This window comes from Mucor mucedo (genome assembly GCF_025094135.1).
Source record: "Mucor mucedo strain NRRL 3635 chromosome Unknown EV154scaffold_31, whole genome shotgun sequence".
NCBI classification, from domain to species: Eukaryota; Fungi; Mucoromycota; class Mucoromycetes; order Mucorales; family Mucoraceae; genus Mucor; species Mucor mucedo.
The window spans coordinates 18,089-30,094 of record NW_026252315.1 but is presented as its reverse complement, the minus strand read 5'-3'; the positions used below and the strand labels follow the sequence as shown (position 1 = coordinate 30,094).

The following is a 12,006-nucleotide window of genomic DNA, read 5'->3' as shown; positions in this document are numbered from 1 at the left end:
TAGTTTTTTCTGGACTTTTAATTTTTCATGCAATTCAGCAATCAAAAACCCACACAGGATCTTTATTGTGAATTCAGAACAGGTGTCCCGTAAAAAAGAAAGGCTTTATAAGTCTGAAGATATAGTGTACTAGTAAATATATTTGTTTGGGGTTATGGGTTTTAGTGACATCATATGACGTCTTTTCTAAGCATCTAGATTATGTATTTTATGACAAACGTAGGATTCTTTTGGTCAATTTCGCGATGTTGTATTTTTCCGTACCTGCATGTAAAAAATTTGAGCATTCCATTCAAGGGGTTTGTAAGTTGATGGTACCAGTTTAATAAGTAAATATTGTTACATTATACAGCTTTTTTTCGAGGCTTTGATTTTAGATCAACCTAGTTTTCATTATTTGTAACACTTTTTAAATCCGCTATATAGCTTCTCCTTTCCTTGTAAACAAGTTGTTATTAGTGTTTCTCTAACAGTTTGTTTGGTTTACACACATTAATCTGATCCCAATGACCTATCTGATCCGTCAGGTTTTTTACTTGCACATGTAATCTATCTTTTACCCATATCTAAATACCGTATTTTTCGCAGTAAAAAGGCTTTATTGGGTTAGGGAATAACCACACAGAACTTATGTAGGAGAATCCAGATGCTGCATTTTGAAAACCTTTTGGCTAATTTTCAGTACTTACTTACTACACGTGGTAGTTGATTTGTTTTCAAAGACTTGACAGATATTTCTAATAAGAACGTAATGTTCGTTATCTTGTATAAGCTTTATATGAATGCCAATTGCTCCTTTGTAAAAAAAAAAGTTGCTCTATGCAGCCATGGTGCGTATTATCAAGAGCAAGATATTATCCAGTGTTACGTGGGAGATTGAAAACACAGTGAAAGTTCAAACTTACAGATTACATCAGATCTCATTGTAAAGGCCTCTTAACTCCTGTCATAAGGTTTCATATATGTTCAGTCGGCAAGAAAACGAGAAACTAAGCGAAAAAAGTAGCGCTATATATTAGACCCTGATGACAATACAAGGTAGCGAACATGATTAAAATGGTCTCCATGGTTACTGAACCTATCCCAAATGAAATATCTGGTATCAGAAGGGAAGAACGCTTTAAAATTCCCATTTTTTAAAACACCGTTTTATTGACTTTTTCCTTCCCTAATATCTAATAGCTGAGTGTTTGAATGGATGAGATCAAAAAACTATTGGATGAATCAGGTCTTTTACCATTGAAGGATTCAGGCTTAACGATTGTTTCTCTTTATGGTGTATCCGAAGAGAAAAGAACTCTGGTTTCATCAAATACAGCCGTGATTCTCGCCAATCGCATCGTTGGAACTAAAGCTTTCACCCCAAGAAATGAGGTAAGCTTTTGAAAACATTATGTGCGAGAGGACAAGTAATTTCTTATTCCAATCTTGATCATTATTATTAGACGTTGCTCAAAAATACTCTGGAGGTATGTAATGGCTTAATACATAGAGTTACGCGTTTTTCTTTATGTTGATTTCCTATAACATTAGCTTGCAGAAGGACTCCAGTTATATGTAGATCATAGTGCTTTAACTGTGTATCTTTTTATGAACTCAAAAATTGACATTGCTAGCCTTAAGGAAGAACAGGTATATAACGATTACACGATAACCCTACGAAGCTTACGATTAATCCCTGTATTATCTAGTCCCTTTCAGCCAGTATGATGAAGCATCAATCTTCATGTATGCGTGGTCTATTATTCATGTTGACCATTTCACATCTCGTTATTGTAAAGTATTAGGTGTTCAATGAAGCGAAACCATAAGCATATCTAACTATTCGAAAAAAAAATGCAGCCTATATTGCCACCATCTATCTTACCATCCGATTTTATCTCGACATTAGTTGCTCTCAATCAAATCAAAGCCAATATGTACAGTCATTTAGCTCAATATCAATCATCTTGTTGGAAGCATTGGGATATTGCCGTACCAAATGCACTTTTCGAAAAAAAGGAACTGGAACGCATGAATCCAAGTTTATTGGGCTGGTGGGGTCCCGCTAAAGGTGTTCCTATGCTAGTTTTCGTAGCGGCTAATGTAATTTGCGATCTAAACATATAGAACTGAACAGACTTCTTACTGTTTATCTTAGATACACTTTCCGACAATTATTCCAGCAGCGATAAAAAGGATGCAAGACGTATTACAAGTGAAAACCAAGAATATCTTTCGTGCTTTACACCTGATACCCGTTAAACCCGAGGGAAATACACCCAACTTGCCCGTGGAAGTTAAATGGTTATTTTTACTGCCATCCAGTTCACAACCTATAATCCATATTGTACCAGCTCCACCTAAGGAATTCATTGAAGAAAAGACAAAATCACCGTTTTCGTTTGACCCACCTCCATCCATTTCATCTTACCTCAGTAGTCTAAGTGCAACAGAGAATCCATCGACATCATTGTACAATGAATATAGTGATAAATTGTTGAGAAATTTTGTGACGATCTGGACAAAGACAGCTTTGACTCGACATCCCTTGCATAATAACAACTTTAATAATCGGAAGGGAAACGAACCTCCTAAACCGTCACCATTACCCAATGCGATACAATTTATCTCGGCAGTTGTTCCATTACTCTCTTTTATATTTAACCAGCCAATTACAGAAGGTGGTATAGATTTTAAAAAAGTAATTACGACAAGCCATCCCAGTACAAGAGGAATGATTCAACAAATTGAAGTGATTTTAAGGAAAAAGATCAAGGATAATATTGAAATCGAAAAGGTTTTTTCGAAGAGTCATTCAATGAATCTGATGGATAAATGTAAAGAGGCATATCTTCAAGATTCTCCCCCCTTTTATACAGAACAGTATCACACTTGGAAGCGTAACAATGTTATGAGAATGTATCGGTCGCTTGCTCGAGGGCCTTGTATGGAAGAATATGCTGTACGACTGGAACGTGAATGTGATTTAATTTGGAAACAAGGTAGACAGAGTTGTGAGCAAGTTAGCTTAACAGGAAAAGCATGTCGTTTGAAGGTAACATGTAAAAACGATAGATCTTCATTGTATTTAATTTAATTATGCAGATTGGACATGAGAAGGAATCACCCCCACAAAAAACATCAAGGGACGACAGATCGATTGCTGTTGACAATACAAAGCACAATAGCGGATTTAATTTCTTTCATGCATGCGACTGTGGTCGAACCCAAAAAATCCGTGATGATCCATTCGACATTGAAGAGGCCAACATCAAATTTTACAACAAGTTTAATTGCTGTTTAGGTACTGACAGAGCCGCATTGGATATTCAAAAATCAACTTTTGGCGGATCTCAGCATCTGGTTTTAAGATATGATGAAATTCCACCGAACGATTCCGCCTTGATTTATTTGGGACCTTCCAGTATTTACAAAAACAATGTCGGTTTGGATAAAGTTGAGGGTTTTATGAACAATACAAATTTCCTTATACCTTGGTCAATCACAACAGTAACCGAGTTGAAGCTACGTCAGCAGGAAGTGATTAACAATGCTGTCTCTATTGACAACAGTGCGAGTATGAACACAAAAGCATCGAACGAAGGTGCCATTAAAAACACGTTTTTACGTTCATCTTCTGTCAATAGAGTCAATCATGATACATCTGAATGGCCTGTTTTAGGAAAGAATACGACTGTATCAAAACCCAACGGCAACAATACGCCTACTGTTGTCGTGGCTTCACTGGAAGCGTTCCCAGCTCTTGGATCTACTCCACAACTACCTACTGTTTCTATACCTTCTACTAAAGTGTCCAATGTTGTTACAACGCCCACCACGAATAATGTCAACAACAGACAATTATTTGATACACGCCGTAGACGTAATCATCGTGTGCGTGACCGCATCCAAGGTCTCATTCGAGGGTATGTAGGAGCCGAATATGAATGCCCTCATGGACATCGATTCTTGAGTTGTGGTGAAGGTAGAGTTTGCAAGTTGGGCCATGTAGGCCATCCCAAGGAGCATGGTAATTACTTTGTACACCAAGATTTGCCAATTTTTGTGGTGTGTCCTTGTACATATGCCAATAACACTAGTAGCACAAACAGCGTAGAGGTAACAGCACAGTTACAGCGATTATACATTGTTACCCCGGAAGAAGCTTTGACCATATCGATTGAACCTAAGATTAAGGTAAATTATAAAAGTTGGTTTAATAGCGAGGCAAAATTAAATCAAATTATCTAGATAAATGTTCCTGGATCTGAAGAGCCATCCATACTGGATTTAGGCATCACAGAAAGCTTGTCATTTGGCCCAAATGGCGTTTATGTTTTACGTTTACCATTTGTATACCGCGACCATCACGGAGAACCCATAGCTGTTGAACCAGATGTCCAAAAGAGATTGAAAAGTGCTACATTACTTAAGGACTGCATCAAGTTTCATTATCAAGAAAGTAAAGCCTGGGAATTATCAATGTAGAAATCTATCCCCGCCAAAATTTGAAAATTTACACGATGCGGTGATTGGGATCTTCAGGTTCATTCTTTTCCACCAAACTTGAGAACGAAGGGGTAAAAATGCAGCTCCTGCTAAACCGAAAACCGAAATACTTAATTATATTTTTGGATGAGAAAAGAAAAATTGCAGCTAATAAACTACTGGTTACATTCAATCTAATAGGTTTATACTTTTGAATTAATAAGGGTCGCGAATGCATATTAAACTTTAGACACACGGGCAATATTTTTCCGCGATTTATAATGAAAATGGAATATTTTGGTTGGCCGATTTTAATCTACGAGGAGGGGCTGCTTTATAAACTGAAGGGGGGGATGGTAAAAACCTTTATTTTCTCTTTCTTTTTATTCTTGAAAAAAATGTCCCATCATCCTACCTATACTTTAGCTGGCTTATGTGCCGTTGGGTAAAAGAAAAAATATCAGCCTGAATGAAAAACAAGAGACTTATAATATAATAGCGGTGTTGTTGGTTTTGCAAAGACACGTTCGCTTCCTTCTTTAGTAGCTGGACTTGGTGTTGGAGCCCTTTACGGAGCTGCCGGTTATTTAATTCAACAAAACAAGGATTATGGTCATGAGACAGCCATCGCTGCTACCACCTTGTTGGGTGGTGCCATGATTCCTCGTGCCATCAAGACCAGAAAGCCTGTGCCTATTGCATTATCTGTCATTTCTCTTGCTGCTGGTACCTACTATGTAAAGAAGGTGATTGATTACGCCTAAAAAATAAATAAAATGAAAATACGCACTGTTTATCGCGAAAGAGCAGTAAAAACCCAGCATTATTTTTACATAATTTGTTTCTCAGTCGTGATGTAATTTTTCACATAAACGTGTTTTATTGCATTTTTTAGTTTTTTATTTTATTTCTTTTTCATCTTTTTTCTACTAACAACATGTCGAATGGTGAGTGAAAGCTCAAACGTATATATAAAAAAATACTAGCTAATGAAGACTACTGTAGCCAATTGGGAATCACAATTAAGTGTGATTGAAAAGAATACGTTTTTAGATCTCTTCAAGAAAGTAGATGCAGATAATAAAGGCATTGTTTTACATGACGAAGCCATGGACTTTTTAAAGAAGTCAGACATTCCACAAAACATTCTCACTCAGGTAAAGAACCCTAGTTATGTCTTACTTTTCCCTATTTCTTATATACTTTTTAAATAGTTTTGGAATGCTTCTGATAATGAGAATAAAGGGTTTTTGACCGAACAAGAATTTTGTACCATATTAAAACTCATTGCCTGTGCTCAGCATGGTGTGATGACAGGTGACCCTATCCTAGCAACCAAAGGTAAAAAAGAAGAATGATGTAAGATGTACATGCTTTCGGTATTAAAATTTGTGCGATGGGTAGTGCCTTTGCCCGAGTTCAATGGGACAGGTGCAGTCAACAACAATAGACCGATGCCACCCCCACCACATCAACAACGGCAACAGCAACAGCAACAACAATCGATGGATGTTATAAGCCCAGAGGACAGACAGAAATATATTGGGTTATTTAACTCATTTGGACCAGAGAATAATATTCTAAGTGGTAAAGTGAATAGATGATGTAAAAGGAAAGATGTAATTTTAAAGAGATAAACAATCATAGGTGATAGAGCAAGAGCAGCGTTTGTGCAGTCCAATTTGCCTCCTCAAACATTACAGACGATTTGGAATTTAGCGGATACTCGTAAATCAGGGTCATTGAATCAAACAGAATTTATCATTGCCATGTTTTATATAGAACGTGCAATGAAGGGATTGAACCAATTTCCTCCTACTTTACCAGCCAATATATATGCATCTGCAACAGGTAGACCAAGTGCCTCACCATTGGTTCGAAACACTACTTTACATGTCAATAGCCCACCTCCTATCCCCAAACGATCTCCTGTATTTCAAAACAGACCTCTTCCAGTCGTCACCATCTCGCCTGACGAGTATCAAAAATACCAAACTTTTTTCAAGCAATTAGATACCGACCAATCGGGTTATGTATCGGGTGCCGATGCAGTGGTATTCTTCAGACATTCGAAATTACCAGAGTCTGATCTCGCCAAAATTTGGGATTTGGCTGATACAGATTCCTCTGGTATGTTATCAGAACAGGAATTTGCGATTGCCATGCATATGATCAACGGACGTGTGAAAGGTGGTGATCTCCCTAATACCTTGCCTACATTCAACATTCAACCACCACAGCAACACCCATTTTCTACTGGTCCCTCGCAACAGCAGCAACAGCAGCAGCAATATGCTCCCCAACAACAGCATAATGTAGACTTGTTGGGTTTATCCGACTTTTCTGGCCCTGCACCTCCTCCTCCTCAGCAGCAACAACAACAACAATATGGGCAGAACAAGGTAGACCTAGCAAGATCACAATCCACCATGTTACAATCCTCTGTTTCTACTGAAACCAACCGTGCACAAACTGCACATCAACAATTCAACCAAGAATCACAAGCGGTACAGGAACTATTAAAACAGATTGAAACACAGAAAGAAACGCTAAATAAAATGAAGACACAAGCAGAAGAAGCCGAAAAACTATTAGCAGCGGAAAAGAAACGAAAAGAAGAACTTGTGCAGGAATTACAAATGTATCGACAAGAGACTAAACATTTCTCTACTCGAGCAGAGAATGCCAAGGAGGAAACGATTAAGGTCAAGACTGAAATTGAAGAATTGAAAAAGGAGAAGGAAAAGGATAATGTATTTTCATTATCCAACGCCCCTTCACCTGCTGTTGGGGGTGGATTGTTTGCTAAAGTTAACGGGCAGAGTCCATCATTGTTTGCCAAGGTCAATGAAAGCCCCTCTTTATTTGCCAAGGTTAATGATTCACCAGTGTCAAGTCACAGCACTGGACAAAAAGCATTTGATCCCTTTGCTGGCTTTAATAAGAGCAGCACAAGTGCACCTTCTCCCACTATAAATACACTTAAAGCGGAAACCGAACAGAAGGCAACACCCAATTCTTCTCATATGGATATCAGTGATATTGAATCCAAGTATCCAGACCTAAACACGATGGAACAAAACTTTGCCCCTGCAGCTGCAGCATCAGCATCACCAGCACCAGCATCAGCTCAGGTAGAAGAAAAGAAGAGTCCTAAAAAGACGACCCAGACCTCGCCGCAGCCTTCCAAATCCGTCTCTAAATATGGTTTTGATTTGTCCGCGTTTGAATCCACCAATAATACAAATAATACTGATACAGCATCTATGAAGGACGAATTAAGTTCCTTGTTTAGCAGTCCCTCTACTTCCAAGGCTCCATTGCCCAGCAACACCAATGGATTTGATGATATTTTTGGTCAATCTGCAACTAAGAAGACCACAAATTTTGAAGACATTTTTAAATAAATTTTTTTTTTATTACATTCTAAAGAGTGAACACTATTATTCTTAATTGACAAATAATAGCCTGTTCTTAAACTGTTTCAAGGTTTTGGTGATCTTTTGGGATAAAATAGGTTGAGTTTTAGCATCCCATATCAGTATTGATTTGGGGTTAGTTTCACCGGTTGAATGTCTTCGAATCACAGGTACTTCTACCTCTTCATCGTCATTATCATCGTCATCACTTTCATCAAATACGGTACATACCACCACGACTTTTTCATCAAAGCTTACTTTGCGTGATCTCTTTTTCAAACTGAAGGCCGCTGGTGAAGAAAATGTGGTAAAGAGGAGAGGACGCACAAGTGGTTCTTCCACCTTTTTAGGCATTACTTTCTGTTTGCGAATAGGTGACAGTGATGAATTCTTTGGCGCTTTGCTACATAGAAATTTATTGTTAGGTCATGCATTCATGTACAAATAATAAAAGTCACGCTTACAAGTGTTGACGGGGAATAGAGGGAATAATTTGTTTCGTAGGTCGTAATGACGAAGTGTTTATTGACAGTTCTTGGTAGAAGCAATACGAATGTGAAGCACCAATAGTGAAGGAGTTTGTATGAGGGGTATGTAAAGCGGCGACAGACATTATTATAAAAGAGAAAAAGAAAAGAGAAAAAAGATAAAAAAAAAAAAAAGAGCGGAAAACCTTTTTTATGATTATCAGGGAAAATCAAATGATTTTTGTGTATAAAAACCCCTTGTGTGTGTTTGGGAAAAAAGAGGGAGAAACGTCATAATTTTATTTATGAAATAGCTAAAAGCACAATTTGCGATACATTTTCATCCTGACTTCGAACAGCTAATTCAAATGCTACACCTGTACTGGTATTAAATGTCATTCTACATTTAGCTAAAACTGGACTACCATCCAAAAAGGTACCCGACAATAATAAGGTGTGGACATTATTGTTTTTAACAGACTCTGAACCTTCCAGAGCTTGCATGCCCAATAATTCAATAATCGATGTACAAGCAGCTAAAAAACAAATTAATTCATGTACATCACCTTTTGTATGATGTCTTTTTACCTTTTAAACTTGGTGCCTTGTCTTTATCTAAAGCAAAGGTATCCACTATCTCATTTTCTACCATCGCTTCAAATTCCTGTTCAAAATGAGACGTGTAACAAGGTCGAATGTAATCACTAGTAGTCACTTCAATATCCTCAATCTGGTATTCATCTTGGTATCCTTCAGGATCTGCTTCTCCAGTGGTGGGATCGCAATCCTTGACAGAGAATCTGAGGGTATTTGTGAATGTAACTAGAGAGTATTATGAGTACAATAAATAAATAAATGAATATATATATGTATGTACACATGTGACATTTTTATACACGTTACCATTGGCAAGCTCTTCAGGATCTTCTTGCTCAAATGCGACGTAAATGATATTCGGTACATCGTATTCTAATTTCTCTGCTGCAACTTCTGCCACTTGAATAAAACCGTCCTCTTCTGGTTGCATAACCATATGGACATCTTCTAATAACTGGTCATTTAACGTATTGGTACAATTAAATTGGAAAACCAGATGCTTGGAAAAGGTGTGTTTAATACATGTCACCACATACTCTGTTTCACTCTCTGTCAGTGCAATAGGGCTAGAGCTCTTGAAAAGGGGGCCAAATGAAGAGAAATGAGATGACAGCTTTTCTGCATACACTTCCTGCTGATCCATCTTGGAGATATGAGGATGTCCTGATGCAGGAGTGTGTGAAGGAACTGACAATAATGGTGTAGATGGATCATTTGCACGAGTGCCTATATTTAGCCATTCTTTTTTTATCAGTATTAGAAATATGTGCTGATTTCTTCTTATACTTACGACGTCGTTCTTCCTGTTCCTGTGATTTACTAATCACAGGTACAGAGTTTAAATTAAATTCCTTGTCAGCGGGTTGATGAATATATTCTACTAATTGACGCTCCAGTGTAGAAAGAGCAAAAGTAGCATCTACACAAATTTAAAAAGAACGAAATTGGTTAGAAGGGAGAGATAGAATGATAAAAATAACCCATCTTTCAATACCGTCTGCAATGTATTTCTTGGCAAGGTTCTCGTTATTCATCATGGCTAAATAAAGCGTAGCACGATCACGCACTTCATCATCCACATCATCCAGACAACGAGTTAATAAAACATGCACCGACTTTTTCACAGCAGCATCATGACCATATACACCAAATTTTGCAAGTGCACTGACGGCAGCAGCGCGAATGACGGAATTCTCCAGAATTACACGGTTATATATATAACGAATATATTTGGTAGGTGTAGCAGTCTTGGGTCCCTCCAGACCCAAGAGGTACAGGACACGCACAGACAGTTTTGTGAACTCACAATCCTCAATAAACTCACACAGGTGGGAGAGGGCTGTCTCTTTGCATTCGGGAATGTGTTGCACCATATCAAATATGGCCTCAACTACTGCCCGCTTGAATGGATAACCTCCTTCATCTCTCAACACGTTACTCAAGAAGGCTAACATCACTACTTGTTTGTTGGGAAACTTGAGACACAATGCTCGAATAGCGTCTACCACAATCACCTTGAACTCGTCCGAGATATCATTCATGAAACCCGAAATTTGTTTCATTAGACGATCTACAGAGGCTTCGTTACCGGTTTTCAATAAAGTGGTGATGGCGAATGTGGCAACACTACGATTGGGGTCAGTAATCAAGTTTTCAATGTCAAGGTTGCAAGGTGAGACGGCGGCAGGTGTTTCACACGATAATTGGTTGAGGGTGCGAATGGCAGCAAAACGTAAAGTGGGTTTGGGCGAGGAAAGGAAGAGTTGTAGCACGGATACGGCAGGATATAATTCTTTAAGTGTCATGTTGGGTATATCACAAATAGCACGAGCTGCTTCTAAATTGACCATGTCGCTTTTGTGTCGTAAAAATCCTTCTAATAATTCATAAATTCTACGTGAAGATCTATTTACATTTTTTTTTAATAAAAAGGTTAAAACATTACAGATATATAATAAAACTTTCTTTCACTTTACCCAGGGTCGTCTTGCATGACTTTACATGCAAAGCGGATCAACATACATATGGCCGAAGGATTCTTAAGTGTGTTAGATCCACCGCCCAAGAATCCGCCGCCGGATTTAGCCGAGAAATTCGCTACTAATTTAGTAATAGCCATACGATCATGCTGTCTAATCAAATAGAGTAAACTAATGGCGTGGTATTGATTGATACTACTGGTAGAAATGACGACTTGTTGGTTATTACTATTTTGTCCCGCTGTAAAGTAATTCGAAGCTGAAAAACTGGAGGCTGGTTTTGTTTGGATCGCTTCTTGAACTTCGTTGGCCCAACGCTTTACAATGTCTTTGGCGACATCACACAGATGATAGGATGAAACGAGTGCAGCGGAAGAAACTGACGGTGTTTTATCGACAATGGCTGCTTTTAAAATACGTTCGATACCTTGAATCATTGAATGCTATTTGAAAAAAGAATTGCTTTTAGCATGTGTGTTGGGTCCTTTATCCTGTTTGTATTGTTACATCAGTGATTAAGCATAAGGCACGGATGGCGTTGGCTCTGTAAATCGTTTCTTGCTTTGACTGAATGTCCTTGATAAGTGATTGAGTTACCATGATGACATCTTCTGCAATGCCTGATAATTCTTTAATCACCAAGTACATCATTTGACGTAGTGAAGTCTAGTGTTACTTTCTGGTTAGAGCAAGAATAACGGATTAAAGATAAAACCTACATCCTTCGATTGAAAAAGTTTAATGACATTGAAAAAGAGGTCCGTTGCTTCTTTTACTGTAAAAGGTTCGCTGGTATGAAGCAAGTAGACAATTTTTGTTAATAAGAGTCTGCATTTTCGAACATTAATGGGTGAGCTATTAAAGACGCGAGCTTCTTGTAAAACGGTAGTCTTATCCACATGTCGAAATAACCCTACATTGCCTTTTTTTTTTTTTGTATTGTTTTTTTGTTATTTTTCACAGCTTAGAAATAAACTAATATAGAAAGTAGATCTTATGGGCTTTTACCGGCTTCTTCGTCACGTTTGCTGTAACTCATTGTGTAAATGGACAAGATGAGCTTTCGCTTTTTTT

At 37.9% G+C, this 12,006-nt stretch overlaps 4 protein-coding genes across 4 annotated transcripts; 3 read left to right on the top strand and 1 right to left on the bottom strand.

The window, feature by feature from the left end:
* Window positions 1-1,917: 1,917 nt before the first annotated feature.
* EV154DRAFT_537337 (uncharacterized protein) lies at window positions 1,918-4,470 on the top strand (the record flags this gene model as incomplete). The annotated part of the gene is made up of 4 exons (XM_051604204.1): window positions 1,918-2,085; window positions 2,141-3,037; window positions 3,088-4,179; window positions 4,234-4,470. The coding sequence occupies 4 exons, from the start codon at window positions 1,918-1,920 to the stop codon at window positions 4,468-4,470; spliced, it is 2,394 nt and encodes a 797-aa protein (XP_051459121.1).
* A 398-nt stretch (window positions 4,471-4,868) lies between these two features.
* Window positions 4,869-5,234, top strand: EV154DRAFT_561995 (transmembrane proteins 14C-domain-containing protein; the record flags this gene model as incomplete). The annotated part of the gene is made up of 2 exons (XM_051605708.1): window positions 4,869-4,915; window positions 4,970-5,234. The coding sequence occupies 2 exons, from the start codon at window positions 4,869-4,871 to the stop codon at window positions 5,232-5,234; spliced, it is 312 nt and encodes a 103-aa protein (XP_051459120.1).
* A 147-nt stretch (window positions 5,235-5,381) lies between these two features.
* EV154DRAFT_181786 (uncharacterized protein) lies at window positions 5,382-7,898 on the top strand. Its single transcript, XM_051594246.1, has 4 exons — window positions 5,382-5,627; window positions 5,685-5,811; window positions 5,875-6,057; window positions 6,118-7,898. The coding sequence occupies exons 1-4, from the start codon at window positions 5,460-5,462 to the stop codon at window positions 7,875-7,877; spliced, it is 2,238 nt and encodes a 745-aa protein (XP_051459119.1). The 5' UTR covers window positions 5,382-5,459; the 3' UTR covers window positions 7,878-7,898.
* A 712-nt stretch (window positions 7,899-8,610) lies between these two features.
* On the bottom strand, window positions 8,611-11,988 carry EV154DRAFT_503849 (adaptin N terminal region-domain-containing protein). Its single transcript, XM_051600964.1, has 9 exons — window positions 11,941-11,988; window positions 11,652-11,854; window positions 11,440-11,598; window positions 10,930-11,375; window positions 9,948-10,858; window positions 9,744-9,872; window positions 9,260-9,679; window positions 8,945-9,178; window positions 8,611-8,892 (listed from the first exon to the last, which is right to left on the bottom strand). Exons 1-9 carry the CDS (start codon window positions 11,969-11,971, stop codon window positions 8,660-8,662), a joined length of 2,766 nt encoding a protein of 921 aa, XP_051459118.1. The 5' UTR covers window positions 11,972-11,988; the 3' UTR covers window positions 8,611-8,659.
* Between the last annotated feature and the right edge of the window lie 18 nt (window positions 11,989-12,006).